We start from the raw sequence: 26,570 nt of genomic DNA on the forward strand, positions 1-26,570 counted from the left end.
AGTCTAGGACGTTGCAGCTTCCACTCTAGGATTCGATGGCGGTTACGCCCTTATTTGAGGGCGACCGTTGGGAAAGGCCGGGCAGAAACCAGGATGCCAGCGGGGGCGTACCTCGTGGGCGCGATGCCGCCGGTCTGGGCGGAGCGGGCGGCGCGCCTGTACGAGCATAGCATTTCGCTTGCGGGTCTTCTCGTCATCGTCCTCATCGCCGCCGACTCGATCGTCAACAACTGGGCGTTCAACCACTTCCTCGGGAACGGCCTCTTCTTCACGACGCCGCTCGTCGCCAGCGACACGCTCGAGGGCCTCAGCGACCAGTACACGTTCTTGAAGGGCGCGTCACTGAGCTCCATCTCGAACGCCGGCACGCGCATGGCCAACTATACCGTGACCAACCTCGTGACGAAGAGCGACCGCATCTACGTCATTTCGGCCGGGTCGTTCCCGCTGACGCCAGCAACGAACCTCTGCCCGATCTTTCAAGGCGAGTACGCTATCGACTTGAGCGTAGCGACGAACGTGCGCTTGGCGCTCGTCCAGGACACCATCACGTTTTACCGCGGCAATGCCATCACGCACGCCTTCACCGACGACGAGACCAGCAACGTCGGCAACACATCGATGCGCAGCGACGCACTGATCGAGCGCGGGTACCTTGCGGGGCGGTCGGCTGTCGACATGCGCTTCACGACCAAACTCTTGCTGGACGCGACGGCGACGCCGCAGAATTTTGTCATGAAGTACTACCGCATCTTCCCGCGCAACTTTTGCTCGGGCTGCGACCCGGTCGCAGAGCTCGGGTACGGCGTCTGCAACGTCACGTACAGCTACAATGCGACCGAAAAGAAGGTCGTGATTGCCAAGAGCTCCTTTGTCGACGGGTCAGTCTACAACGTCGGGCTCATGATGACCAACAGCACATTTGGCGTCATCGCGCTCTATGTCAAGCTCGTTGGTATCTTCTTTGGCGTCGGCGGGTACCTCGCGAGCCGCCGGACCGTGCAGTGGCAGGAGGTCGACATCACCAAGTCCGACTCGTTCGCCGCGCGGGTCTTGCGGACGGTCGCGCCAAAGTACTTTCCCCATGCGTCCCACGCCCTCCGCTACGATATGTTTTGCTACAACTCGGACATCTTTGTGTTTAGCTACGCGGTCAGCGTCCTCCTCGACATTCAAAACTGCCTTATCTTTATGCGCAACGTCAACTTGTACAACAATTTGAGCCCGCAGTTTCTCTACTCGCTGCAGATGTTTTGCTGCAGCATGCGTCTTCTCTGGGTCAACTGCGCCGTCCTCAAGATCTGCAAGATCCTCTGGAACCTCCTTGGCACCGTCTCGTACAACGGCCAAAGCGCGGTCATGGGCTCTCTCAACTTGAGCAGCGTCACGTCGCTGTACCTCAGCGCCGTCCTCCTCATCTACATGCCGCCGTTCATCGAGTACAACAACAATACGTCGATCGCGCTCAAGAACTCGGTCGAGAAGCTCGACGGTCTCCGCGTCGACGTCTTTGACGGCTTCTACATCCGAGTCGCCGGCTCGATCGTGCTCGGCATGCTCGTCAACCTCGGCCTCATCACGGCGCTCGACCATCTCTGGAACTTTAAACATTGGAAGCTGCTGCGGAAGCACTCGCTCGCGCGCCAAGCGATGTACAATTCGTCGTCGATCGTCTGCGACTACCTCGACGGCATCGAAGTCGAGGCCGAGGGCAAGGCAGGCGGCGCCCTTCTCCTCTGCCGCGCGCGCCGCCTCAGCACGCTCCAGTGGTTCTTCATGAGCCATCTCACGTGCTTTGGGCTGCCAGAGAAGGAGATGCGCAACAAGCGTGTCGCCAAGACCACGCTGCAGAACACGGCGCACTCGATGCAGCACGACGAGGTCGACGCCAAAGGCATCGGCAACGACGACCTCCGCGACACGTCGTACTTGGTCGTCCAGGACGGCGACCCCAACATCCACCTCTTGGACCCGATGCTCAACGACGTGACGAGCCTCGTGTACAACATCAAAATTCTCAAAAACACCTCGGTCACCATCAAGTGAGGCGCTCGATAGATTGATACTCTTCGCTGTCCAAAGTCACATAAAGGCAGAGCATGTCCATCGTCGTACCTAAACCATTCATAATGCATCCATGACCTTGATATGTCCTTGATACGAGAGCTCGTCTAGCCAACTTTGCACACAATGTGTCTAAGGACACCGAGGCGGCAGATTCTCATGTCCATATATGGACGTTCAATATCTACTGTACCCGAGGACTTGGATCTATTAGTTCTTATTTACGCTTTCGGGGCCTTCTTCTTCGCAGCAACCTTCTTCGCCGGAGCCTTCATCGCAGGCGCCTTCTCGGTAGAAGCCGTCTTGACAGCGGCCTTCTTCGCAGGCGCGGCCTTCTTCGCAGGCGCGGCCTTGGCATCGTCTGTCGTCTTCTTCGGGGCCTTGGCCTCGGCCTCGGCCTTCTTGGCCGCCGCTTCCTCCATCTTCTTCTTCTTCTTGGACGCACCGTCTTCGCCGGCGGCTTCGCGCTTGAGCTTGCGCTTGAGCTGCTTGCGCTTGTTGGCCGCGCGCCGCTTCTCGATTTCCTCGGGCGTGATCGCGTTGCGCAGGTGCTTCTTACTCTGGAGGTGGCTCACAACGTCCTTCTCGTTCTGGAGTTGGATCTTGGGACACTTTTTGCAGCGAAAGCCGTTGGCGCCGTTCTCGAACGTCGTCGGAACAAAGTCGTCCAGGAACGACGGCCGCTCTACCTCCTCTGCGTCCGAGTCCGAGTCGTCGGCCAACGCGCTCTTCTTCGTCTTCTTCAGCGGCGTCGGCGCCTCGGCGTCCGACTCGTCGTCGCTGCTCTCGGCAATGAGCTGCTGCACGCGGCTACGGCGCGCCGCCGCCGTCTCGTGCGCCGGCACCTCGTCGGCGTCGCTGGCCTCGTCGTCGTCGCTAGCCTCATCGGCCTCGTCAGCGTCGCTGGCCTCGTCCTCGCTGAGGTCGCTGGCCACCTGGACGTCGTCGCTCCCTTCGTTCTCGCTCAGGAGTACGTCGATGTCCATGAGCCGGACATGCTTCTGGGCCGCGCGGTATAGAGCCATCTTGAATTTGAGCCAACTCCGATCGCGTCCGGTGGGCGCCAGCAATTTTATACTCGAGGTACAAACTTATCTTGCTTTTTATATTGAACTACACGTATTTTTATTGTTGCTTTGAGCTATTCCTTTATAAAGAGCTTTAGTAGAGTGTTCGCAGAGAGAGCAGTAGGTTGACCACCAATGAAACGAAGCGCTTTGGCGCGTTATTGCTCGCATTTTGATTTTTTTGCATTGTTCTGAGGGAGATGATCGACGAGTCATTCTCTCAAAACAGCTGACATAGCATCTAGTGCATGTAAATCCCCCTACGTGCCGCCAGAGACAGGAAGGGTATATTAACAAGTTACGGAACATATATGGCGTAATTCCCTCAATATTCGACTGAAAAGCGCAGTGACAAGGAGAACGTGGCGATCTTAGTGCAATAAGAAGGCCATTGCCGAAGCTTGATGGCCCCGCTGCGCATCGTGTCGCTGCTGCCGTCGGCGACGGAGCTCGTGTACTACGTCCTGTGCCAGCTCGACGAAGATGACCCCGCGGGCGCGCCCCATGCGCAGCTCGTTGGGCGGTCCCACGAGTGCGACTGGCCCGAGGCTCTTGTCGCCGGCGTGCCCATGCTTACGGCGTCCCAGATCAAGTTTACCACGTCTGCCGAGGTCGATGCGCAGGTGCGCGCGCAGCTTTCGACGGGCGTCGGTCTCTACTCGGTGCGCCTCGAGCTTCTCCAGTCGCTCTTGCCCGACTTCATTGTGACCCAGTCGCTCTGCAAGGTGTGTTCGGTCGACTACTGCATGGTGGACGAGCTCACGGCCGGCATGAGCCCCCGACCTGTCTTGATCGACACGAACCCAATGTCGGTCAACGATGTCCTCGCCGACATCCGACGCATCGCGACAACTCTCGGCTTTCACGACGCCGGGCAGCGCGTCGTCGCCAAGCTCCAGCGCCGCATCGACATTGCGCGCGCGATCGTCGCGTCCAAGCTCCTTCCGGGCATGCGTCGCCGGAGCATTGGCTTTTGCGAGTGGACCGACCCGATCTTCTGCGGCGGCCACTGGACGCCCCAGCTCATCGAAATGGCCGGCGCCGTCCACCCGCTCAACTTGACCACCGGCGGTGTCGAGACGGGCGCGCACCCGTCGCGGTCGATTCCAGCCAACGAGTTTGTCGCGTCGGACCCCGACATCATCGTTGTCGCGCCGTGCGGCCTCGACATGGACGCGACCAAGCGCGAGCTGGCGCCACTCATATATCATGATTGGTGGAAGCAGCTCCGCGCAGTCCGCCAAGGCCGCGTGTACCTCGTGAACGGCAACCACATGTTCAACCGCCCAGGCCCACGCCTTGTCGACGCGCTCGAGTGGCTTGTCGCGATGCTCTGGGACGTCCCCAGCGCATGTGCGCCGGACTTTCCGGCCGAGAAATGGGTGCCGCCCACGGGGTATTTTGAAAGTCCCAAGTCGAAAAGCGCACAATAGTCGAAAACAAACAGAATACATGTTGAGAAACAGTGTATACAACAGAATCTCACACGATCACCACAACCGCCATGTCCGTGATCCATGCGAATGCTCGTATCTTTTTGCACGGGTCGTAGGAACGAACGCTACGCACGGGATCACGGGTCACGACATGGATCTGTGACAAGAGACAACGTGGATACATACTTTGGCTCATTGCGCAAGAATTAATACTCTGTGTTTGCGTCGGCAGTATGCTTGCAATCCTCTTCTTCGGGCTCGGACTCCTCCCGCTGGGTCTCGTCATGACGTTTTACGGCTTTGGTCGACGTCGCTTGACCGGTCGTATCTCGGCCTTTCTTCTGAGCTTCCTCTGGCTCCTCGTACTCGCCAGACTCGTTATCGCCGACACGACGACCGTTCACGTGGCGCTGGCTTGCCTGCTGTCACTGTGTCCCACGCTCGTCGCCGTCGCCAGCTCCTCGTTTGGCGACGCGTGCACGGTCGCGCTATCTGCGTTTCTCGCTCTCTTGACGCCGCTTTCGCTGACCTCTCTCCCGATCGCGCTCATCGGTGGCTCGATCGGCGGACTTGTTCTCGGCTACTGGGGCCGCCAGCGACAAAGCGCAGTTCTTATCGCGTCGGCCTTCTCGGGGGCGTACCTCGTCTCGATCTTTGTCGGGCTTGTCTACTTGGTCGGACTCGTCACCGCCACCAATGGCGAACGTCGAGCACGCACCGGTGACGACGAGGCGACGAAGGTTCTAGTCGCAACGACCGTCTCGCTCGGCCTCGTGTTCGGATGTGGTCTCTACGTCCAGTGGCAAGGCATGACCACCGGCTTGGACCTTGCGCGGCGCGATGCGTCAGCGACCGAACTCGAGACTCCATTGGAGATTGTATGAGAGAATAAGACGTCTTCATGTAGTTAACAAGTTATAGCAACTAGACTCTATCTGGCGCAAGAGCTGTGGCTCAGAGACCAGAGTGAGGGTCTGGAGCCGAAGAATGATGGTTGCATTGGATTGGACCAATCACAGCACATGGCGCGGAGTGCGCTGACAGCGTTTGATTGGCTCGTGGCGAGGCGTGCCCGTCGTGGATTGGCTGCGTCGTTTGGTCATTTCTCTAAACCTCTTTGACCGAGTCAGACTCCAAATTGACGTGCTCGGAAGAATGACGCTGCTCCCCGCCAGCTCCGTTTTGCGCCGTTTGGAGGCGCGCTTGGACGCGCTCTGCAGCAACTTGGACGACGTGCCGTACCACGACCTCAGCATCTTCGAGAAGCTCTTGATGGAAGCCTGCGCCGACGACGTTGATGTCGAGAACCCGCGATCGCCTCAGCATCCCCATGGCCACGTGGTCGCTTGCGGTCCGAGAGATCCCTACGAAAGTATTCTATAATCCATTGCAAGTTTGAACGTACACTATAATTACTGCTGACCAGCAGCACCTTCAACCTGATAACAATGTCTCGTACGGTCGAAGTATTTCGAATTTTGTGTTTTAAACTGAAATGTAGGAATTCAATCGCGACATGTCCAGTGGACACGAAGATCAACGTCAGCAGCTGTGTCCACGCAGATGGCGGCAACCATCAGCAGCGTCTGTGGATACTACACCTCAACACCCGCTCTCGTGGACACAGTGTGGACACGTGCGACACCAATGGGCGAGGCGGCTGGGGATGTATCATTTCCCAGTGTTCCCTCCCTCCACCAAGTACCATGACCATCGACATCATCGCCACCATCCTCTCGGTCGTCGTGTTGCTGCTGGCACTGCCCGTGACCTTTGCCGGCTACAAGCTCCAAGTCCTCACGGGCGCCGTCTCCAGCTTCTTCGCCGCCGCTCTTTGGTGCAAGCTCATCATCGCTGGCTTCATGCGCAGCTCGTTCCTCACGCTTCTCATCGGCATCATTGCGGCGGTCGTTGCCGCACGTATCCACGTGGTTGGTCGCTTTGGCACCGTCGCGCTCGCGGTGCTCTTGATCACTGAGGCCGTCGTCGCCAGCATCTACACCTACTACGCGCTCGCTATCGTCATTGTCTCAGTCGTCACGATCACCATCGCGTATCTGAGCTACAACTCACGCAAAGCGCTAATTCTCTCGTCGGCGTTCTCAGGGGCAGCGCTGCTCGCGGGGGCCGTCGCGATCTTGACAGCGACAACCGACCGCGCTTTTGACCGCTACGAACGATCGTTCGAGATGGACAGTGACGGCACCATGGTTATTCTTGTGCTTGCGCTGGCGTTCCTCGGTGGCCTCGTGGTGCAATTCCGCTTCACGGCGCCCCTCGACACCCCGCCCGCGCCGACACTCGCAAGTGAAGAGACACCGCGCACGGCTCCGTACGCAGCTGTCTAGCCTTTAGCCTTATACAGTCTGTATTACAAATCGAATGTATGCAGACTCAAAGCATCAGGACGGAAGCGATGGACTGGTTGTGTCTTTGTCGCTGCGAATCTGCGTTTGGCGCTCAGCGGATCCTCTATGACTAGGACAGATCGTCGATGAGTGCTTGAAACGTGTGCGTCCTCCAAGTCGCGACATGCGAAGTGGCCATGAAGACTGGAAACGTCAGCAACAACCATTTGGCAGCGCGCTATGTCAAGCGCCTGTCAACATACACGATACAAGTCTGCTGCGTGTATGCTGGCTCTCTCACAGCCTGTCTATCGTCAAAAGCGGTGGCTCTGGTCGACATATTTAGCCACTGGTTGGCCACCGGGTAGCGCCGGGTTGAGCGTTGTAACTTGGTACTGTGGGCCGGCGCAGTCGAGACCAAGGAAAGAACCAAGCTTTATTCCCTTGATCGAGAGGCATTATTATTCCTGTACTAGTAGTACCACATGGGTGGCTCAGCTCTGGGTTCGAGTCCCGTTGGCGCGTTACTTTTCGCAAGAGAGTATGTACCAGTTGAGCAATGTTGTTGGTGCATTCCAGGCGGTACGACGCGTCTTGTGCAACAAAACAAAAAGACTATATAACTATACAAGACTATATTACGATACGACGCTGATTAGACGGCCGTGAATGGCACCTCGTTCTCCGGTGTTGTCGTCGGCGATGTGGCGTCGACGGGCGCTGTGAAGCGCAGCTGCACCAAGAGACCACCGAGGAAGGCGACCGCGAGCGTGATTATGGTCACGGTGCCGTAGCCGCCCGAGCCAAAAGACAGCTCGTCGCGGTCAAAAGTGCGGTAACTGGTCGATGTCAAGGTCGCGATAGCACCCGCGAGGAGCCAAGCCCCTGCGAACGCCGACGAGAGAATCAGCGCCGTGCGCGAGTTGTAGCTCAGATACGCGACGACGATCGTAGCGACTGAAACGACAGCGACGAGCAGCGCGTAGTAGGTGTAGACGTCGGCGACGACGGCCGTTGCGACGGTGAATGCCGCAAGCGCGACGGTGCCAAAGCGGCCGGCGGCAGGGAACCGCGCGGCGACACCGGCGGCAAGGACACCGATGGCGAGCGCGACGATCGTGCTCAGTAGGTCGCTGGCGGTGCGAAGGACGAGCAGACTCCAGGCGGCGCCGAGGAGGAAGCTGGAGATTGCACCGGTCAACACTTGAAACTTGTAGCCGACAAAGGTGATCGGCAGTGCGAGCACGAGCACGATAATCGCGAGAGCGGTGCCGAGCGTGCTGGGCGTATCGAGCATAGTTGACGGTCTTGGCTTTGAGCAAGTTGGAAAATGACTCTCGGCGTATATTCATCGGGATACTATGAAAAACATGTGGCAGAGGGTGTCCACCCCAGAATCACCAAGTCAGTCACCCACGCCGCGCGCCAACCAGAGCGACCGGTGATGACAGGTGGTCGTTATTGGTCCTTGTAGGAGGCTGGTGGATGAGCGGACTTGTCGACTATAAGTCCTTTTGCACAGAGTCGAGGATACGGGTCGTCTGCGATAACGGGGCCTTGGGCGCGAGAGACTGAAAGAGCGGCTCGGGCCGTCTGATGCAGCGGTTGAGACGTGTGCAACGTTTTTGGCTCCTGGATTCTTATCGAGTTTGATGGGGCGCTCCCTGTTCCTCGCCAAAACTGATAAGAATCCAGGGGATTCCCTTGGATGCTGGACACGAGAGCATAGACGCAGCCTGAAGTGTCCTCGAGTTTGCTATCCTGTTGCATAATCGGGCTCCTCGTCCGTCGCCGCAGCCAGCTCTACCTTGCGTCTTGACTCCAGCTAACAGGATCGACAATGACCTCAATACAGTGTCTCGAAACAGTGTCTTGAAATCTCATTCTCGATTTAGCAACGCTGCGTTGGTCGATGTGGGCAGCAGGGGCACCGTCCGGAGAGTGCGGAGGCCATCGGGCGGCGCTGTGCACTTGATTTGGGCTCCAAGTCCAACGACAAAGAAGACGCCAAAGACAATCGCTGACGCGTAGTAGAGTCCTGCAAGCGACTGAGCCGTGAGGACTAAGACGCCACTGGACGCAACCACCGCGCCGGTGAAGGCCAAGAGTCGACCGTCCCGTGCGTCGCCAGACGCAACGCCGAGCCCAACCGCTGCGACGCCCGCCACGATTGGCGCTGCGACAGCGCCAAGGCCGAGAAGGCCCCCGAAAAAGCTGACGAGTATGAACGCAGCGACGGCCACGGTGCAGAAGGCGCCAAAGCGCTCGCGAAGGCCGCCGCCGACCGCGATGGCGAGACCGAGGCCAAGCGCTACACCAAGCGGCGCGCCCAGCGTTGTTGCAACGACACCACCGAGAAGAAAGCCAGAGACGACACTTGTGTAGCGGGAATAGCGGCAGCCAGCGAGGAGCACGGGTAGCGCTAGGGCCAACGACGCGATGGCCGTCGCGAGGGCGGTGTCATCGGTCGCCATTTTAGTTTCAACGGCGGACACGCCAGTGTCGCACGGGAGTGGGACTGCGAAGTGACACCAATGGAAACCGCGCAATGCCATACACTACGTGTACCGCTAGTGCTCTGTAGTCGGAACGTCAAGTATTAACCCTCCCAGACCTAACTGCGGATAATAGATAGTTATACAAAAAGCAAAGGCTAAACAGCTGCACACGGAGCCGTGCGAGGCGTCTTGTGGGTGGGTCGTCGCCGGGGCCGTGAAGTGCACCAAGCGACCACCTAGGAACACCAGTGGTGCGAGTGAAGAGGGCCGTCATGACGTCCGTGTCCGTATCAACCGAACGAGTCTCATTGCTCGTCACCATCCAAATCGCAATAACCGATACGAGCCCCCGAAAGCCGACGCGAGAATCAACGGCAGTGGCGAGTTGAAGCTCAGCGACGCAAGAGCCACCGTGACGCCCGATGACGATGAGCGCGTAGTCGATGTGGATGTTGGCGACAAAAGCCTGGGAGACCAAAAGCACCGCGAGCGCCAAAGCTGCCCGCTGCACCAGCAAACGTCCTATCGCTCATTCTCGCATTCGTTTTGGGGCGGCTGGCCGCGACGTCTACGCAGCCATCGTGGTCGCCTCGGCGCTGGCTGGCGCTCGTCACAACAGTATGTATGGTGGGGACATATACCCCCGTTGCTCTGCATACTTCTCGGTCTTGGGGCTCTCAGGTGCATCGTACAAGTCAAGCTCACGTCGCCACTGCCGCCAGAACCCTAACCCCAGCGGCTCCAACTCGCACTACATTGATCGACGACGTATTGTCAGTTTTGTTGATCTATCGCACGCGTCGCGTACTAGACTTACTAGACGAAGTCAACACCCACGATTCTCATTTATAAATACGAGGCTACTAGTTGCCTCATGCATAATGTTGCTGTTGCGTCTGCGCACTACGGAACGAGCTCATCGAGTACATGCCGTAGGGCTGGCCAAACGACGTGGGCCCGACCGCTGCGGCAACCGACGACGAGCCCGAGTAGCGGGACGACGGCACATGGTCGAGTACGAGGTGCGACCCGGTAAAGTCCGAGGCGACCATCGTCGGTGCCCGCGCCGGCGGCGGAGTCTGGAAGCTCATCATCGGTTGCTGGCCCGCCGAGCTCAGCGACTCGCGCTGACTCAGTGGCAGCTGCGAATGCTTCTTCTCGAGCTGCTTGTGCTTCTCCTCGAGATGCGGCGGCGGCTTCTTGCCCTGGATGACGACGGCGACGACGTGGTCCCGGAACCGGTTGGCGTACTGCTTGGGGTCGACGCACGAGATGCCTTGGCGGTCCTTGCACTGCAAGTAGACGCGGAACCAGTGCTCGAGCTGTTTGCGAATGCTCCACGGCGTCAAAATGTCAATGATACCGAGGTACACGACACAGTCTTCCGCGCGGTGCTGATACAGCTGCGGCGTCGGTGAGCTCGAGATTTTGTCGAGGCTCGTGCCCTTCCCAAACCCATTCTTGTTCCCAGCATGTTTGGTGTCCTGCAGCAGCACCACCTGATGACTGGTCACAGTACACACATCGAGAGAGAGCCTACCTCGGTGACGTTGCTGACGCACGAAGAGTCGGGCGACGCCATCGCTTCGTACTCGATGTGGTCCTTGAGGTAGATGGGCTGGTGGACACCGTCCCGGGACTCGTCGTCGTGGTCGTGAAACACGTAGCTTGGCGTCGCGTTGTCGTTCTGCGGCGGCGTGCTCGCGCTGTACGGAACCGGTCGCGGCGGCCGCGGCAGCCCCACCGTGTGCAACCCCACCATGAGCGAGTAGTCGATCGAGTTGATCGAGCGCAAAAACTCGCTGTCCGTGTTGAGCTGCGTCGCAATTTTGTCGGCGAGCTCGTTGTCGAGCGAGATCTGGCGCGACGCCCAGTTGAGGTCCTTGCCACAACTACATAGCACATGTCAGATTTGTTTCAGATTGCAAAAGGGCGCGGTACATCTCTTGCGTGTGGCCTTGGTTGGGAAACGGGTTCATCTTGCAGAGCTCTTGGGTCATGCCAACGACAAACTCCATGCCGCAGTACTTGCAGACCTTCCGGACCCCTTGGGCCATCGGGTCATCGTACCTACGTCGCTATAAGTCTACGTTATGCAGGAGTTCACGTTTACCGGCCGACGTAGCTGCCTTTGAGATCAAAGAACTCGTCGACGTCCACGGACGGGTTTTGCATGACGTTGGCCAGCACGATGAAGCGCACAGTCTGGTCGTACACGATGAGGTCGTAGCAGCCGACATATCTAGTCCATGCCTCTCAGATCTGAGTGGTCGCCGTCGCAGAGTGTACCGTGAGAGGAACGAGTTGGGGAAGGACGTCAAATGGCGAATGTACTGCGGTAGAATCTGCAGCAAGTACTGCTGCTCGGCCTGCGTGCACGTCTTGAGGATGAAGCGCTGGTCTCCTATTACATGTAATTTGTGACAATTTGACGGCATCGAGCCAAAAGGTACCGGTAAAATAGAGGAAGGCGCCCGACTTGCCCTCGCTAAACCGCTCGCGCGTGTGGACGCTCATCGAGCGCACGAACGACTCGGTGGAGATGCCCGAGATGCGCCGAATCTCATCGAACGAGTCGGCCTCGTAGTCGCGGAAGACGGCGCGGTGCGACTCGGTGCGGCCGACGAGCTCGAGGCTCCGCACGGCGTACTTGCTCTGGTCGACATCGGGCACGAGCTGCACGGACGGCGACATGGACTCGCAGATGCCCATGCTACCATACTTTCAGATTCAAATTGACTTTGAGATCGAGATGTACCGCGCAAAGTAGAGCACGTCGCGGCGAAGGACCCAGTTGACGCCCTGGACCTTCATGAGCGGGTCGTAGTCGCCGATGCGCCAGAGGTGAAAGACCGAGCCGACGCGCATGATGTGGCAGTAGAGACCCGCTATGACGAGACCCTTGGACGCGAACATGAGGCTCCAGAACGCGTAGAGCGGGTCGGTGACGTCGTCGAGGCCAGCGCCGTAGAGGATGATGAGCGAGCCAAAACCGACGATGAACCAGTAGAGCGCCGAGACACCGACGTAGAGCTTCATCTGGCGCAGCGAGAGCGTCCGGGCCGCCGACGTCGACGTGTCGTCGTACCCGTCGTTGATGCGGTTCCTTGCGACGATAAAGAGCATGAAGCCGACGCCGTAGATCATGGCCAATGGCGCGACGAGGTAGCTACGCAGCATGAGCAAGGCGACATGAGAAGGAAGAGACCCTACATGCACACAAAGACGTAGGCGTTCGGGTGGCTCGCGTTGAACCAGCAGACGCCGAGCGGCGATGCGCCGGGTACCGCGCCGTCGGATGAGAAGATGTACGCCCAGACCGCGCCGGTCGTGCCCACGATGAGGTGGTAGTAGAGCGTGCGAAAGTACGAGAATGGATTGCGCGTCGTGATGTAAAGGTCGACGGTCATCATGGCGAGGTAGAGCTCTTGGACGATGACAAGAAACTACAAGCGCAGAATGAGCCCTGGGGCCGCAGGGGCGAGCGTACCTCGGTCGTCGTGCCAATTTCGACGCAGTGGCCGAGCGTGGGCACGGAGGGCATGTCGAAGCCTGTCTGTAGGATCATCGAGAGGTGCATAGCCATGGCGAAGAGCGCCATCCAGAGCACGAGGTTCGAGGGCGACTTGCGCAGGGGCATGAAGAGGAGGTAGCTCATGACGACGAAGAAGCAGCCCGTGAGCGACGCCATGGTCAGGACGGACCGGAGGATGGTCACGGTACTGCCCATGCTGCTGCTCGTACCGGGGCCAAGGAGGAAGCGGTTGTCTGCCAACGCTCGCAGCGTCCTATCGTCTTCCCGGCCCATGCTCTGGCGACTCGTGTTGGTAATGCTGCCCAGCCGGTGCGACCACTTTTTAATTCTATATTTTATTCTCACTGGATAATTGTATCCAAGTGCGTATATTTTTTAAACACACTCCACCCGACGCTTGGATCTTGTCGTGAGATCGACTAAGTGGACAGGAACGACTAACTACATGCCACCGTCTTCAAGTACACTGTACGACGCCCGTGCAAGGGCTCGAGCCCCACCGCCAAGCGAGTGACTACTAGCTCAGAGGAAGAAGCTTAGACGAACGTCGAGAGTGGCGCCAGCAGGGCACCCAACGGGTCAGTTGATTGCCGGGCCTAAACTGGTCCGACGCCGCATAGCAATGCAAAGGAGGTCCAAGCACCTGCAACCTTGCAGCTGCGACCGCGCGGATGGGCAGCGAGCGTCAAGCATTGCAGCTGGTTCCTTCCGTCTTCTACTCTTTGGTGTATTTGATTCGCCACAGTTAGTCGATCGTCTAGTAGTTCTTGGCGAGAAAGGTCGTCTCGTTGATCATGGATTCTGCGTACAGTGTAGGTGGCGAGCACCGAATCGGGCCAAAATCTGGTCCGTGCGTTCAGAAAAGTGGTTCGGAGCTTCTCAGATCGGGTCGACTGACCACTTTGATGCGTGGAGGAGCGACACCTGTCCGACGTGCCATGCGCACACGTCCGCAAGGTCCTTGTGCCAACATGGCTCGTACCGTAACCGCCTAATACATACTAGAGTCCTCGACGTTTCTACTGAAAATGGCTAGTCATCAGTCTCGATGGACGATCGCGCCGCCTATCGACGGTCAGGAAGCCCCAGGCCACCGTACCAGTGTCGTCTCACTCGTTGCTTTGCGGCCTTCGCCCCGCGGTGCTTCTCGGACCAGATGCAGATGACGCCACCATAAACTCCGATGCAATGGCGTGCGTCCCTACATCTCAAGGTACTCCTTTGCTAGATACTTTCACGCGTTGTTCTGCTAAATCTGTGCAGAATCTGCACCGCATCTCGGTCGGGGGCCGCACCCTTGACAACTGCGCGAGTACCTTCGAGTGCTGAGGCTCTCGACGTGTCGAGCTGCTCGGAGCTGCAAGCGCCGTCGCTGCTGTTCAACGCACCGACGCTGGCCGTGCATCAGTCAGTGCCCTCAGTAACCAGCTCTCAGGTAGTCGTAGGGTACTTTGTCGTAAGGTAAAGATATCGGAGGCGTGGACAGGTCTCGAGCGCTTACGGTAGACGCTCACAACGTGCAGGCGGTCGTTGTCTCGGTCCCGCGGCCACTGCGTCGTCTGCGCTTGGTGCACGCACCCTGTCGCCTCAGCCAGGCGTTAGCCAGGCGTGTTTGACACCACGCTGCCCGTGCGTCTCTCGTAGCATCAAGGACCATATCACTACAGTGGCTTTGCGTAGGGACTCTGGCATTGCGCTTGGCCGGACCATCGATCTCTCTCGCAGCTGGTGAGACGTTGGCTGCACCCTGCGCTCACCGTGGCGCGAGGTATTCGCCGAGTCCAGCGGCTGCATTTTGCGACGGTCACCTGCTGCGACCGAGCGTGATCCTGCACAGCTGTGCATTCCGCACCTTAGACTATCGCACAAGACACGCTCGTGTTGGTTCTTAAGTGGCGTAATTTCGGCGGCCAAAGATCGTCGAGCCGACGCGCACGTACGTGCTGCCGTGCGCAATCTAGTTGCACGCAACGTTTTGAGAATGAACCAAACAGATCGACGTACCGCCGATTCAAAGTCGTCCGACATGCCCATACTGAGTGCGAGCGCCGCCTCGTCGATGCCCAAGGCAACGCTAATCTCCTGGCGGCAGGCCACGAGCTTGAGAAAGCAGTCGTCCGTCTCGTCGTCGAAGCGGCCGATTGTCATCAGCCCCTGGAAAGCCAAATTGGCGCAGCTCGTCTTGATGTGCGAGGCGAGCGCGACGCAGTCCTCGGGCGCGACGCCGCTCTTTTGCTCCTCGCCCGACGTGTTGACCTGCACGAGCACGGGCAGCGGCTTGCCCGTGCCCTTCATCGCCCACGCCGAGTCGAGCTTGTTGGCGAGCTTCACCGAGTCGACGCTCTCAACCATAAAGAGGTTCGGCACTCCCGTGATAAGCGTCTTGACCTTGTTGGACTGCAAGTGGCCGATGAAATGCCACTGGATATCGGCCGGGCACAGCGGCGCCTTCTCGACCAGTTCCTGGATCTATCGAGACACCTCAGGACGCTTAGCGCATGGGCGGCGACGTACGTAGTTTTCGCCAAAGTGGCGCTGGCCTTGGTTGTACGCCTCCTCGACGTCGGCGACGGGCTTGGTCTTGCTCACCGCGACCAAGGTACACTAGTCGCAAGCGCAGGATGAGCTAGCGCCACGGCGAGGGCGACGAGCGGCTACCTGCTGCTTCCATGGGCTTGCGGCGAGGGCTTCCGCCACCTTGGCCCGGACGTGCTGCAAGTTGCGCGAGACCGACATGCTTCGCCTCGGGTTTGGCGAATAATGGCGTGACGGTTTTTGGTGTTTCAACCAATCACGTCTCTGCAGCCCCGTGGGAGGTCGGACAGGTATTTCAACGATTTCGTATTTTAATGATAACGTGTGATTTTAGCTCACGCAATATATGCCACAAAAACCAAATGTATTTAAATACACGCGGCGTTTCGACTGGATTTGAATTGTATTTCAGCCAATCCTCGCGCGCTGCGGCACGCGTTAAACGCGAGCGATCTGGGGTCGACTTCTGTGCTCTTCCTGCGTTTTGGGGCTTTAACTCGATAGGTAAAATACGTTAAAGGGACAGCCAATCCGTGGCAGCGGAAATCGTTGCCAAACAACAAGCCCGATGTTCGTGCAGAAGGACCTGCGGAAGATCCCGGCCATCATGGTCGACGAGAACGACTCGCGCGAGGAGCTGCGGCTTGGGCGCCGGTCCGCCGAGTTCCTCGGCAGCCTCAAGGTGCTTTGCTCGCTCGACAACCTCCCGGCCTTTGGCAACCTTCGCCGCCTGTCGCTCTACGACAACCAGTTGCACAGCGTCGACGTACTCGATACCGATATAACCATCATGGCCTTAGCCCCATGAACGTAGCGCATCGGTATCCTCGCCAACACACCGCTGGCCGTGCTGGACCTCGGCTACAACCACTTGACGTCGCTGCCCGCCGAGGTACGCTCGTGGCTTCCAGACGAACCTTGACCATGGGTGGCTACGAAGATTGGCGCGCTCAAGAACCTCGAAGAGCTTTGGGTCACCAACAACGACCTCGAGACGATTCCCGATGTATTCGCTAGCACGTGGATGGTGTGGGCGATGCTCATGCAGCGGAATGCCTAGTCGATTCTGGCGCTGCCCAAGCTGCGCATGCTGCAACTCTCCAACAACAAGCTCACGCACGTACCTGCCAACTTGGGCGAGGCTTCGAACCTGCAAGTGCTCGTACGAGTCGCAATATTTCGTCGTCGGGTGCTAGCATGTTCATGTATGTAGTCGCTGGACAACAACAAGCTCACGAGTCTTCCGGCGTCGGTCGGTCAGCTGCACGCGCTTCGCGACTTGAACCTCCGGTATTCGCTGATACCCGTGTTTTGCTCACGCCCAAGGACGTAGCGGCAACCAGCTGACAGAGCTGCCCGACGCAGTTGGGTCGCTTCAGAGCCTCGAGATTCTGTCGGTCAACTCGAACCAACTCACACGCTTGCCGGCGTGTTTGGATAACCTCACGCAACTCAAGGCACTCTACGCCAACGGGAATGCCCTCACAGCGTGGCCCGACCAGGCATTTGTGCACCGCGACGCCAGTGTCGGTGCGTCATCATACACTAGTATCAACTTATCAAGTTTGACATTCTAGGGATGCGCGTAAACTTTGCCGCGACCAAGATCCTCGAGATCCCCGCAGCGATTCAGTCGTCATGGGTCGTCCTCACCCACTTGCACATTACGGACGCCGATACCAAGACAGATGACAAGCACGTCGTCATCCTGAGCGGCACGCCGTACGCGGCGGCGCTGAAAAAATAGTGTATTGCTTAGTTTCAACTTTGTATCAACCGCGCCTTGCCGTAATTATGAGTGGCCTTTGCTAATCGTAGGATACGATCTTAGGTCGACCAGCACTTGACGGCAGTCTTCTCGAACGTCACTTGCCCGTGCGGGTTGATGCTGGGACGAGGAAAGAGGGTCTTGGACGCTTTGAACGCCGCGACGGACGAGATCGTATTGTCGTCGGTGGCGTCAACGGCGTCGACGAACGCGCGGCCGTGGACATGGACCGCGACCATGGCGGCGGCCCCCGGTGCTATAAAGGTGTCGTAGAAGCTGACGACGTCGGCCAAGTGCAGCGTCTGCAGCAGCATGGCGTCGTTGGCGTTCGTAATACGTGGCGGCAGATGCAGCAAGATGTTGGTCCATACCCGCGACGTCTCCTGCACGAGCGTCGTCGGCCCCTGGAGCCACGACTGGACCAGCGTCTGAATGTGTTTCTACCATTACATGAGTCATCTAAAGTAGAGGAACGTGGGCCAACTTGGAACGTGGCGAGCGGGAGATCGAGAAGGAACTGGCGGCAGCGCGCGTGGAAGGCGTCGATGCGCCCTTGCACGTACGCAGGGCTGTACGTCGACGACTCGACGACAACCGAGTAGTACAATATGTTGCCCATCGTCGCGAGTCCGCTGTAGACTAGAAAAATACGAAAAATACAATAATAAGAAAAATACGAAACAATATGACTATACCCGTGTAGCCCAGCTGCTCGTCGGTGCGCAGCGTGGCAAAGCAGAGGTCCATTGTGAGCTGGGCAAAGAGCGCGGCGCAGTTGGTCCAGTACGCATTCGGCGCGAGTGCCGCCGTGAGCGGCGTGATCTGATACAACGCCCGGACCACCGAGTTCGTGTTCTCGGCATTCCGCGCCGCCACCTACGTGGAGCCATGAGCCCCTCCATGGCCCGGTCGATCGACCTTGTAGATCGAGGTGGACGCGGGCGGCAGGGCCACGATGCGCGAGTAGCTCATGAAATCAAGCGGCAACGCGGCCGACGGCGTCGCTTGCACGTGCGCCTGGATATCGTCGAGCCACTCGGTGGCGGCGGCCTAGCCATTATTCCTGTGCTATGGACCGCCATGTCGCATAGCCCATGCATGTACCGCCGAGAGGTTGCCGTGTACGAGCGCCGTGATGTGGCACTGTCGGAAGAGGTGGCGCGCCATCGACTGAAATTCCGAGAACGTCCACGTCGTGATGGCCGTCGCGAGGTCGGGGACGCTGGCAAAGTAGGCGTAGAGCAGCTCCTTGGACGCCCACTCGGCGTGCGTCTGCGGGTCCATCGCGCTCTCGAGGTTGTCGTACTTGCGGCGCAGCGACTCGTGCACGCGGAGGTACAGCGCCTCCGAGACAGCGCATGACGTCATCGTCTCAAGAATGTGGCGCGTCAGCTTGGGCGCCGTCTCGCGAAAGCCATCGACCGTCAGCGTCAGCGACGTGACGCCTAGCCGTATTCAGTGTGACGGTCGTCCGAGGTACGAGTACCTTCGTGCAAGTGGTAGCTGAGGCCGGCGCGCGACGCATCGTACGCGATAGCATTGAGAGCTTCGTGCATGCATTCGACATATACATCCTAGCAATCCAAATATCCCGAAATCTAAAAAACACGGCGCATTTACCGTAAAGATGGACGAGTGCGGGTTCATGCTCAGCGCCCCCGACGTGAACCGGAGAGAGAGGTAGACTTTGGGCTGCTTGTACGTGTAGTCGACGACGTGCCAACACCGACAGTGCGCGTCGTTGCGCAAAAGCGTCGGGGTCGGCGACTCGTTCGCCTAGATACACTATTTGAGAACCACCCTTGAACCAGACAGTATGGCTTACCAAGTCCACCATCGAGAGATCGTTTGGGATAAAGGCGTTGGGGCTGTACAGCGCCATGTCGGGGTGTGGCGAAGCACAGGCCCACGCGTCGAGCAGCGCCGGATCGAGCGCCTCGACGCTGTACTTGGTGCCATACCTACGCCGTCCCCGAGATTACATTATCAATCTATCAATGGGTCGATACCAAGGCTCGGTGCTCGTCGCGCTGGACGCGTATCCCGCGCTGACCGAGACGAGGAGGAGGTTGGACGGCACAAGCGCCGCTAAAGTCGCGTCGTAGTCGGCCACGTTGAGCTCCGTCTCATCGAGGTCCCCCGTGACGCAAAACCGGGGTGGAAACAAGTGCAGTCGGGACGCGAGGTGGGCGCAGTAGCTCGACGGGTCCTCCTTCTCGTGAAACTGAACGTCGAGCAGAAGAAGCGCGAGGTACTCGCGCACGCGCCAGCGCAACGCGGGAAGCGGATCCGTGCGCACGAGAGCAATCATTTCAAACGTGCGCGCCACCTGGTTGAAGTCCATCCGATAAAGTCATTTTTGTTTGGTGGTACCATCTCGTCCAGATGCGCGAGGCCGTCGTCGGTGCAGTCGATCGAGATGGTGAAGAACGTCCACTCGACCTCGTCGTTGAAGACACCGGCCGAGAGCGTATTGGCCCAGTGCTGCGCCTTGAAGTAGGCAAGCAACGACCCGGCGCCTTCGTGGCCTACATTTCTTTGTTAGAGAATGGCAAATCAGACGTGTCGACCGAGGAGTTCGCCCAAGAGAGTATGCGCGTCCACGCCATAGACAGTTGGCGAGAGCGGCGGGACAGGAAACAGAAGGTGCACGAGATGCTGGTCCATCACCGGGACGATCTTGACATGGCGGCGAAGCTGCGACGGCGCGTACGGCTGCTCGCCGTCGACGTTGAAGAGGATCGGGCATGGACTGGAGGCGGTCTCGGCCAAGTTGCGGCAACCAGGGTGACAATTGCACGCTTCAGACGCAGGAATGTCGCTGAAGAGAGCCGTGGCCATGGCTTGCAGCGTCTGTACATCTAGTCGTCGAGGATGGCACCTCGCCGTGTTGAGAGCGCGTACCTTCTTTGCCGACAATGACGAGCTTCATGCGACCGGCCGTGTAGTAGTTGGCATAGTAGGTCAAGAGCGCGTCGCGGACATGCGGCTGGTTGAGCGTCTCGAACGAGCCCGTGCCAAACTTGGTGTACGCGTGCCGTGGGTTGCCGATGGCGCGGAGCACTTGCTGGTGGCGCCACACGTCGCTCTGCAGATTCGCGCAGTGTTCCGCGTGCACCGCTTGCATTTCGCGGTTTGTCGCTGACTCGGTGAAGAGCGGGCACGTGAAGAAGGCGCTAAAGTAGTCAAGCGCCTGGCGGAGCTGCGTCGGCGCAATGTCAAAGTAGAACGTCGTCCGCGTCGACGTCGTGTACGCGTTCGTCGTGCCAAAGTGCGCGCTGATGAAGTTCTGGAACGCGTTCTCGTCTGGGTACGTGGCGGTGCCGAGGAAGAGCATGTGCTCGCAAAAATGCGCGAGGCCCGGGAGGTCGTCCGGGTCCGAGAGGAAGCCGACGCCGACCGTCATGGCCGCCGCCGCCTGCTCCGTCGCCGGGTCCGATATGAGCACGACGTCGAGGCCGTTGGCGAGCGTCGCATGCGCGTACTCGCGCGGGTCCATGGCCGAGACATGGAGCCCGCCGCTGGTGCGGATGGCCGTCATGATGTTGCACTTTCGATCGCTGCTGGTGATTGGTCGCGTCGCGATGCGAATTAATATACTGTTTTTATTCTAGATTCACAGTCGATTATATAAACGTTTGTATGAAAGCGAAAAACCGACGTGATGGAAATGGATGAAAAATGGAGCGCTAATTTTTAAATGGATCTGGGATTTGGCTCGCCTTTGGACGAACCAGACTCGACTCGCCTCGACGACTGGAAAGCAATCTGGAATCTGCAAAAGACTAGATCTGGTTCAACGATGGCCACCAGCAAAAACGAATACGCCGTCATTTGAATGCACAACGGAGGTCCTATGTAAGCAGTGCAGCACGCCGTTCAAGTCGAACGACGGCAACACGTTGTCATGGGAATCGTGTTGCGATTCTCCTACTAGCTGTCCCTGCCATGGGTCGAGGGATTAGGGCTGACGACGGTGGAGTAGAGACTCGTGCATCTCAGACTACAGTACTTGTGTTGGGTGTCGGTCGATTGTCGTCGAGTCGACGATAGAGCCAACGCTTCTGGTCGTCGATCGAGCAACTCTGGCCAGAAGTCCAACCTGGACTGGTCAACCAGCTAAACAAACCACCAACCACGCCGCTCCAGCTCGGATATTCCGCAAGACAAACAAACACTAAGATACGGCACGACTTATAGTTATATAGATATATAGACACGACTGTTAGTCGTCGCGGGAGGCCGCGCGCTGTCGCTGCTTGGCCTTGAGTAGCTTCTTTTGCAGCAGCATGTGCAGCATCTCCTTCATCGCATCGACTTCGGCTTTGAGGGTTTCGGTCACGTCCGTGAGCTGGTCTATCCGCGTCTGCAGCGTCTCCTGCGTGTCGGGCGCGCCCATGCGCGACTTCATCGTCGGCAGCTGGTCGCGCTCACCACGGCGAAACTGCGGGTGCTGGAACTCGTAGATATGGCCATGGCGCTTCTTCCCGCGCTTGAAGCCGTACGAGTTGAGCTGCCGCGCAAAGCTGTCAAACTTTATGCGTTTAAAGTAGAGCGGGAGGACGCGGCGCTCAAAGGCCGGCGCGTCGAGCACCGTAAAGGCCGTGCCGTCGGCGTTCCAGAGCGCAATGTCGGCGGGGCAGTCGTCGAGGAGACAGTGCAGCTTCTCCATGTAGAACTTGGGCTTCTCCGAGGTGGCGGTGGCGTGGTGGCTGTCGTCGTCGTCGTGGCTCAGGTCGTGCTCGTCGTACGGGTTGAGGATCGCGTCGACGCCGTGGCGGGCGGGCGGTGACCGGGCGAGCATCGTCGCTTTTCCGAGGAAGTTTTCGAGTTCGGAACGTGCTCCAAACTGGGACTCTCGTTCGCGTGACAGCGTCTTTCCCTGCGCGCCAATCAAAAGGCTGTATGATGGAGACAGCGGATGCGACAAGCATGCGAACGCCGATGGCGCGTGTCACTGAACCGCAAAGAAGCCCGTTCGAGATTGGACGCGAGAAAGTGCAAGGTGCGACACGCCACTTTGCACTTTCAGTTTGTGTTTGGCACAGGGAAATGTGGTGTTAGCTGCGATCGCAAGAGCACGAGACCGACGACAGCCAAGGCGGGACAAAGCCGCGTCGAGGGAGGAAGAACTCGGCCAAGCAGCGTTCGTACAGCGACGAAGGGTCGGGTGGCGCCACATGTGTTGGGTTGCGATCTTCCGCGTAACGTCAAGCTCAACGGAAGAAGCTTCGATGATGTCGACGTCAACGATTTGGTCATACGCTGCGTGTTTCTTGCTGCACAAAAGACACGCAAAATGGTTGAAAGAACGGTGAGAGTCGGGTTTTCCACGGAATATTTCGACAACCAAAGCCAATAAGTGATCGCTCGGTGATGCCTCCGGCTCGCGAATAATGATCCTGGCAGGACTCGGCAAGCGAGCTGGGATGGCGATATGCGCGCTACACGGCTCCTACAGCCAGCTTCGTGCGACAACATTCCTTTGGGCAACACTGACACTACGCCTCGACAAGGTCCATTGCTCTTGGTTTTGGCGGCTCTCGACTATGGTGTCGAAGGAGACTCGTGCCTGAGGCTCGGAGTTTGGGGCGTTGTGGCAGTCCTTGTCTTGCACTCTGGGACTGCACACAGTTCGTAGTTGCCATGGCGTCGAGTGTCCCATCTAGCAGCGAGGCGTGGTCGCCGCTGCCCAAACGCGCAAAGAGACACGAGTGCATTCTATTCAACACGCGCGTGGCGACATCTTTAGCCTTCTGATGACGGCAGCCACGGCGACGAGACAATTACAGGAAGGACGCCGCGGTGTTGATCGCGTGGATCTCCTTCTTGGAAATGGGCTTGCGAGCAAACTGCGAGGGCAAGTTGCCAAACGGCAGGACATCCGCGCTCGACGACGGCGCGACGACAAGCGTCGACGGCGCAGCCGACTTGGCCGCGGGCGCCGGGTGGGCGAGCAATGACCGCTTGCCCAAAAACTTGATGCGCGGGACACGGGCACCGTCATGGTGGTGGGTAGCAGCAGGCGCAGCGACAGGCGTCGCGACTGGAGCCGGCGTGGCAGCCGGCGCAGCAGCAGGCGTCGGCGCCGACGCGGCGACCGTGGCCTTGACGTCACCGTCAATGACAAAGAGGTCACGGCCGACCTCGACGTCCTGGTCGAGCTCGACGAACTGCTTGACGAGCGTGCCAGCGACCGGGCTCATGACGTCGACCGAGACCTTGTCCGTCTCGAGCACCATGACGACTTCATCGATCTCGACGTGCTGACCGATCTGCTTCTTGAGGTCGACGACCGTACCCTCCGAGATGGAGTCGCCCATCGAGGGCACCTTGACGATGTGCTCGGGCATCATGCGCATGGCGGAGCTGTGAATGGCGCGGGATGAGCGCGCAAGGCGCAGGAGCGGGGCTTGGACACGGTGCAGCATGGGGGCGGCGACGGGCGGCTGATTGGATGAGGCCGAAAACTGATTTGAGGATGGGAGGTCGAGTCCGGATGCCAACCGGATCCAGCTACTGGACTTTATAAGCGACATAACAGTCGGTTAAAAGCTAAAATAACGGATATCCAGTGCCGAACTTCAAGTCAATGCCGTTTGCTGTCGTCAATAGACGACACTTGTCACTGGTGAGATGACAGGAGCACCACCTTCGACTGATGCCATATGATGTCGACCGTCTGTGCCCCTTCAAGGCGACTTCAAGGCGACTCTCAAGGCCAAAATCTCGCAGCGCCTGCGAGACCCTCGCCAAGTCAGCTAGACCAGACCTGCGCGACCAGATCAAATGCCGGATCTATGGGCGAGACTGCTTGCGCATCCATGGGCTCGACCAGCTTGAAGCTGCAACCGCCTGCGTGTCTTTAGAGTCGCTGCAATGCGGTTTGTGCGGTCAAGAGCCGTGGCGTCAGTGGCTTGCCTTGCGTCATCACGGCTGCTATACGGAGCCTGCTCTGGCTTTTGCCAACGCGCTGGTTCATCCGCTGGCAACGTCCATGGCGGACGATCTTGGACTCGGTCCCTTTGTCTTGCTGCATGAAAGAGGCGCCCGCGTGTATATGCAGGACTCGTCGTCTTGAGAGAAGCGTCCTCTTGTCACCTCGGGTACCGTCGATGTCATGCCAGGACAAAGGTAAGAAGACGCTACGCTTTGGCGGCCTTTGTGCATGATAGGCAAGTGTCCTCGCATGAGTCGCGATCGGTTAGTTGCCCGTGCCACGTTTAAAGCGAGATGCCACATTGACCATATTATCAATTCTTGCAGGTTTTCAGATTTTGCAGAAATGCATACGCGTGGGATTTCGAATTTGGCCGGAAGCGCCATGGATCCGGCCCTCATGGAGCAGTATGCGAACGTATGCGTCTACCTCGGGGACGAGGATGATGAAGGTACATGCATCCTCATGGCGTCTACCTAGTACCTCGACGAGATGGAGCGGTCCGACCCGAATGCGTACAAGGCCTTCATGGAGGAGATGCGATCCAAGGTCACGGCCGGCGGCGACGGCCTCTCGATGGAAGCCCTGCAGGCAGCCATGGCATCGGCGCCAGCGTCCAACGGAGCGAACGACGATCTTCGCTTCCCTGGCAACAAAGTCATGCAGTCGGAAGGCCTCGCCGAGCAGAAGGAAGGCATGTACGTTGACGTCGAGCCCGGCTTTGTCATGAAGACCAAGGAGCTAGCGTCCAAGACCAAGGTACATGGCGCTACGACGATCGCACATGCAAGTCTTCCTAGCTCTTTGTCAACTTTTGTACCTGCGAACACATCAAGATCTTCTCCAAGCAAAAGAAGCTCGACGAGAACGGCGAGGAGCAAGAAGGGATCCACGTGCCTCTGAGCCTCGGGCCTCCGCACGAGGTCTTGGACCATGCCAAGAAGACGTGCTTGGCCATCGACGTGGCCGTGAACCCACAGGTACACGCCTCCGACGTAATTCGCACAACCGAGTACACGCCCAGGTTGTGCTCGACGCGGACGCCGACAGCTCGGGCACGTTTCGTAACTTTTTGTGCGAACTTGCGATCCAGTACATTGAAGAAAAATACAAGTTCCAAGTTGACCCGCAGTACAAGCTGCCCAAGCTCTCGTACCGGGGCGAGCTGCCCCCCGCCAAGCACTACATCCGCAAGGCCCAGACGCCGACGATCGAAGAGGTCGATCGACCCGCCAAACCCGCGCCGCCTGCCGCGCCCATTGTGCTCCAGCCGCTCATGGGTATCTTGATGGAATCTGTGGCGTCCAACGAGTGGCGCGTCTGTGCACAAGTACCGGCGTGCGAAGGGGGTCCGGCCTTGTCGAAGGCGCACCTCGCTAGTGCACCACGCCACCTCCAGATGCGGTTCGAATTTCCATCCGCAGTACGAGACACGCCTGTGGATGCGTTTCAAACTCGATGCGTAGGTAACCAGCCCCAAGGACATTCAGGTTCACGCCCGCGCCGAGTACCTCGTGGTGAACGTGCCTGGCTACGTCGAGCATGGTATGTGGGATTGCTGCAGACGAGAAGCGACGCAAGATCATGATGGCGCGTAGCCACGTACCTGCCGTACCCTATCGATGCGAGTGGGGTCACAGCAGACTACGCGGCGGCCAACCAAGCGCTCACGATTGCGATGGCTGTGGATGCAACGTTCCACGCCCAGCAGCTCGCGCCAGGTACACCTCTCGTGTTATCACGTAGCATATCGACACGCGTAGATGCGGGATCGGCGCCATGGATGCTTTCGCAGGCTCTCGACGACGGCAGTGACGACGTCAGGGTACGACGCATCTCGTCTTGCATGCTTGTTGAAGCATGCATGTAGAAAGAACCGTCGCTTGCAGACAAGTTTCAACTTGAACCCACAGTGCTCCCGGCGACAGTCGAGAGTCCGATTACAGTACGCCACGTATGCCACGCCAACGCACTCATGTTGCACCGATTTGTAGGAAGAAGACGAGCTACCGGAAGACCGCTTCCACCGCAAGGACATGTTGTCGATGCACATTTTAGACCAGCGCAAGGCGGATCGGGCCGAGAAGGCGAAAAAGTCCGAAGACGAGCGCAAAGCGCGCAAGGCTGAGAACGACGTCAAGGTTGCAGCCGCCAAGGCGGCCGGCAAGACGTGGCGGGAAATGTACCCCAACGAGCCCGAGACGACGTTTGTCGACCTCGGCGAGATGCTGCAGAAAGAGGCGGCGACGGTCATCGCCGAGCCGCAAGCGATGCCCGAGTCGGAGATCGCCAAGACCGTCAAGACCGAGTGGACAGGTGCGACCAAGATGGAGTTTGCGAGCAGTTTGGCGTTCGAGTTGCTCGATTGACCATCGATCA

General features: G+C 58.6%; 13 protein-coding genes across 14 annotated transcripts; 6 read left to right on the plus strand and 7 right to left on the minus strand.

Moving 5' to 3' along the window:
* The first annotated feature begins 76 nt into the window (after positions 1 to 76).
* On the plus strand, positions 77 to 2,090 carry SDRG_03692 (hypothetical protein). The gene has a single exon (XM_008609329.1). It carries the CDS (start codon positions 94 to 96, stop codon positions 2,044 to 2,046), a length of 1,953 nt encoding a protein of 650 aa, XP_008607551.1. The 5' UTR covers positions 77 to 93; the 3' UTR covers positions 2,047 to 2,090.
* A 106-nt stretch (positions 2,091 to 2,196) lies between these two features.
* Positions 2,197 to 3,089, minus strand: SDRG_03693 (hypothetical protein; the record flags this gene model as incomplete). The annotated part of the gene is made up of 1 exon (XM_008609330.1): positions 2,197 to 3,089. One exon carries the CDS (start codon positions 3,087 to 3,089, stop codon positions 2,286 to 2,288), a length of 804 nt encoding a protein of 267 aa, XP_008607552.1. The 3' UTR covers positions 2,197 to 2,285.
* A 397-nt stretch (positions 3,090 to 3,486) lies between these two features.
* On the plus strand, positions 3,487 to 4,645 carry SDRG_03694 (hypothetical protein). Its single transcript, XM_008609331.1, has one exon. The coding sequence runs from the start codon at positions 3,536 to 3,538 to the stop codon at positions 4,562 to 4,564; it is 1,029 nt and encodes a 342-aa protein (XP_008607553.1). The 5' UTR covers positions 3,487 to 3,535; the 3' UTR covers positions 4,565 to 4,645.
* A 140-nt stretch (positions 4,646 to 4,785) lies between these two features.
* On the plus strand, positions 4,786 to 5,451 carry SDRG_03695 (hypothetical protein; the record flags this gene model as incomplete). The annotated part of the gene is made up of 1 exon (XM_008609332.1): positions 4,786 to 5,451. Exon 1 carries the CDS (start codon positions 4,801 to 4,803, stop codon positions 5,449 to 5,451), a length of 651 nt encoding a protein of 216 aa, XP_008607554.1. The 5' UTR covers positions 4,786 to 4,800.
* Positions 5,452 to 6,254: 803 nt separating this feature from the next.
* SDRG_03696 (hypothetical protein) lies at positions 6,255 to 6,915 on the plus strand (the record flags this gene model as incomplete). The annotated part of the gene is made up of 1 exon (XM_008609333.1): positions 6,255 to 6,915. Exon 1 carries the CDS (start codon positions 6,274 to 6,276, stop codon positions 6,913 to 6,915), a length of 642 nt encoding a protein of 213 aa, XP_008607555.1. The 5' UTR covers positions 6,255 to 6,273.
* Positions 6,916 to 7,509: 594 nt separating this feature from the next.
* Positions 7,510 to 9,389, minus strand: SDRG_03697 (hypothetical protein; the record flags this gene model as incomplete). The annotated part of the gene is made up of 2 exons (XM_008609334.1): positions 7,510 to 8,195; positions 8,815 to 9,389. The coding sequence occupies 2 exons, from the start codon at positions 9,387 to 9,389 to the stop codon at positions 7,571 to 7,573; spliced, it is 1,200 nt and encodes a 399-aa protein (XP_008607556.1). The 3' UTR covers positions 7,510 to 7,570.
* An 837-nt stretch (positions 9,390 to 10,226) lies between these two features.
* On the minus strand, positions 10,227 to 13,256 carry SDRG_03698. Of its 2 annotated transcripts, none has more exons than XM_008609336.1 (9): positions 12,904 to 13,256; positions 12,627 to 12,859; positions 12,172 to 12,582; positions 11,867 to 12,126; positions 11,703 to 11,817; positions 11,527 to 11,655; positions 11,355 to 11,483; positions 10,954 to 11,305; positions 10,227 to 10,897 (listed from the first exon to the last, which is right to left on the minus strand). In XM_008609336.1, exons 1-9 carry the CDS (start codon positions 13,219 to 13,221, stop codon positions 10,286 to 10,288), a joined length of 2,559 nt encoding a protein of 852 aa, XP_008607558.1. In that variant the 5' UTR covers positions 13,222 to 13,256; the 3' UTR covers positions 10,227 to 10,285. The 2 variants fall into 2 exon arrangements, with proteins under 2 accessions (XP_008607558.1, XP_008607557.1); XM_008609335.1 differs by having other exon boundaries at positions 10,227 to 10,912.
* A 1,523-nt stretch (positions 13,257 to 14,779) lies between these two features.
* On the minus strand, positions 14,780 to 15,725 carry SDRG_03699 (YggS family pyridoxal phosphate enzyme). The gene is made up of 4 exons (XM_008609337.1): positions 15,607 to 15,725; positions 15,463 to 15,552; positions 14,953 to 15,417; positions 14,780 to 14,905 (listed from the first exon to the last, which is right to left on the minus strand). Exons 1-4 carry the CDS (start codon positions 15,682 to 15,684, stop codon positions 14,837 to 14,839), a joined length of 702 nt encoding a protein of 233 aa, XP_008607559.1. The 5' UTR covers positions 15,685 to 15,725; the 3' UTR covers positions 14,780 to 14,836.
* Positions 15,726 to 16,036: 311 nt separating this feature from the next.
* On the plus strand, positions 16,037 to 17,376 carry SDRG_03700 (hypothetical protein). Its single transcript, XM_008609338.1, has 7 exons — positions 16,037 to 16,249; positions 16,298 to 16,375; positions 16,424 to 16,489; positions 16,544 to 16,645; positions 16,697 to 16,773; positions 16,817 to 17,013; positions 17,061 to 17,376. Exons 1-7 carry the CDS (start codon positions 16,052 to 16,054, stop codon positions 17,228 to 17,230), a joined length of 888 nt encoding a protein of 295 aa, XP_008607560.1. The 5' UTR covers positions 16,037 to 16,051; the 3' UTR covers positions 17,231 to 17,376.
* On the minus strand, positions 17,311 to 20,792 carry SDRG_03701 (hypothetical protein; the record flags this gene model as incomplete). Its single annotated transcript, XM_008609339.1, has 12 exons — positions 17,311 to 17,691; positions 17,736 to 17,890; positions 17,947 to 18,127; positions 18,170 to 18,301; positions 18,356 to 18,696; positions 18,738 to 18,825; positions 18,872 to 19,027; positions 19,077 to 19,212; positions 19,261 to 19,580; positions 19,625 to 19,779; positions 19,822 to 20,112; positions 20,156 to 20,792. The coding sequence occupies 12 exons, from the start codon at positions 20,790 to 20,792 to the stop codon at positions 17,311 to 17,313; spliced, it is 2,973 nt and encodes a 990-aa protein (XP_008607561.1).
* Positions 20,793 to 21,429: 637 nt separating this feature from the next.
* On the minus strand, positions 21,430 to 22,087 carry SDRG_03702 (hypothetical protein). Its single transcript, XM_008609340.1, has one exon. It carries the CDS (start codon positions 22,053 to 22,055, stop codon positions 21,477 to 21,479), a length of 579 nt encoding a protein of 192 aa, XP_008607562.1. The 5' UTR covers positions 22,056 to 22,087; the 3' UTR covers positions 21,430 to 21,476.
* Positions 22,088 to 22,956: 869 nt separating this feature from the next.
* SDRG_03703 (hypothetical protein) lies at positions 22,957 to 24,060 on the minus strand. The gene has a single exon (XM_008609341.1). It carries the CDS (start codon positions 23,788 to 23,790, stop codon positions 23,038 to 23,040), a length of 753 nt encoding a protein of 250 aa, XP_008607563.1. The 5' UTR covers positions 23,791 to 24,060; the 3' UTR covers positions 22,957 to 23,037.
* A 515-nt stretch (positions 24,061 to 24,575) lies between these two features.
* On the plus strand, positions 24,576 to 26,560 carry SDRG_03704 (hypothetical protein; the record flags this gene model as incomplete). Its single annotated transcript, XM_008609342.1, has 10 exons — positions 24,576 to 24,608; positions 24,672 to 24,950; positions 24,992 to 25,171; positions 25,216 to 25,410; positions 25,462 to 25,614; positions 25,658 to 25,736; positions 25,790 to 25,912; positions 25,955 to 26,016; positions 26,062 to 26,136; positions 26,186 to 26,560. 10 exons carry the CDS (start codon positions 24,576 to 24,578, stop codon positions 26,558 to 26,560), a joined length of 1,554 nt encoding a protein of 517 aa, XP_008607564.1.
* Positions 26,561 to 26,570: the final 10 nt, after the last annotated feature.

Source organism: Saprolegnia diclina, assembly GCF_000281045.1.
Source record: "Saprolegnia diclina VS20 unplaced genomic scaffold supercont1.9, whole genome shotgun sequence".
In the NCBI taxonomy this organism is placed as follows: Eukaryota; Oomycota; class Saprolegniomycetes; order Saprolegniales; family Saprolegniaceae; genus Saprolegnia; species Saprolegnia diclina.

Bases quoted from the DNA above. Each gene is read 5' to 3' on its own strand.
- SDRG_03692 (XM_008609329.1), top strand. From the start codon at position 94: ATGCCAGCGGGGGCGTACCTCGTGGGCGCGATGCCGCCGGTCTGGGCG.
- SDRG_03694 (XM_008609331.1), top strand. From the start codon at position 3,536: ATGGCCCCGCTGCGCATCGTGTCGCTGCTGCCGTCGGCGACGGAGCTC.
- SDRG_03698 (XM_008609335.1), bottom strand. From the start codon at position 13,221: ATGGGCCGGGAAGACGATAGGACGCTGCGAGCGTTGGCAGACAACCGC. The intron at 12,583-12,626 runs GTAGGGTCTCTT...CATGCTGCGTAG, and splicing joins GCCTACGTCTTTGTGTGCAT to CTACCTCGTCGCGCCATTGG. The intron at 12,127-12,171 runs GTACATCTCGAT...AAAGTATGGTAG, and splicing joins GACGTGCTCTACTTTGCGCG to CATGGGCATCTGCGAGTCCA.
- SDRG_03699 (XM_008609337.1), bottom strand. From the start codon at position 15,684: ATGTCGGTCTCGCGCAACTTGCAGCACGTCCGGGCCAAGGTGGCGGAA. The intron at 15,553-15,606 runs GTAGCCGCTCGT...GCTTGCGACTAG, and splicing joins CAAGCCCATGGAAGCAGCAG to TGTACCTTGGTCGCGGTGAG. The intron at 14,906-14,952 runs GTACGTCGATCT...GCGTGCAACTAG, and splicing joins CGGACGACTTTGAATCGGCG to ATTGCGCACGGCAGCACGTA.
- SDRG_03700 (XM_008609338.1), top strand. From the start codon at position 16,052: ATGTTCGTGCAGAAGGACCTGCGGAAGATCCCGGCCATCATGGTCGAC. The intron at 16,250-16,297 runs GTACTCGATACC...CCATGAACGTAG, and splicing joins ACCAGTTGCACAGCGTCGAC to CGCATCGGTATCCTCGCCAA. The intron at 16,376-16,423 runs GTACGCTCGTGG...GTGGCTACGAAG, and splicing joins TGACGTCGCTGCCCGCCGAG to ATTGGCGCGCTCAAGAACCT.
- SDRG_03702 (XM_008609340.1), bottom strand. From the start codon at position 22,055: ATGCTCGCCCGGTCACCGCCCGCCCGCCACGGCGTCGACGCGATCCTC.
- SDRG_03703 (XM_008609341.1), bottom strand. From the start codon at position 23,790: ATGTCGCTTATAAAGTCCAGTAGCTGGATCCGGTTGGCATCCGGACTC.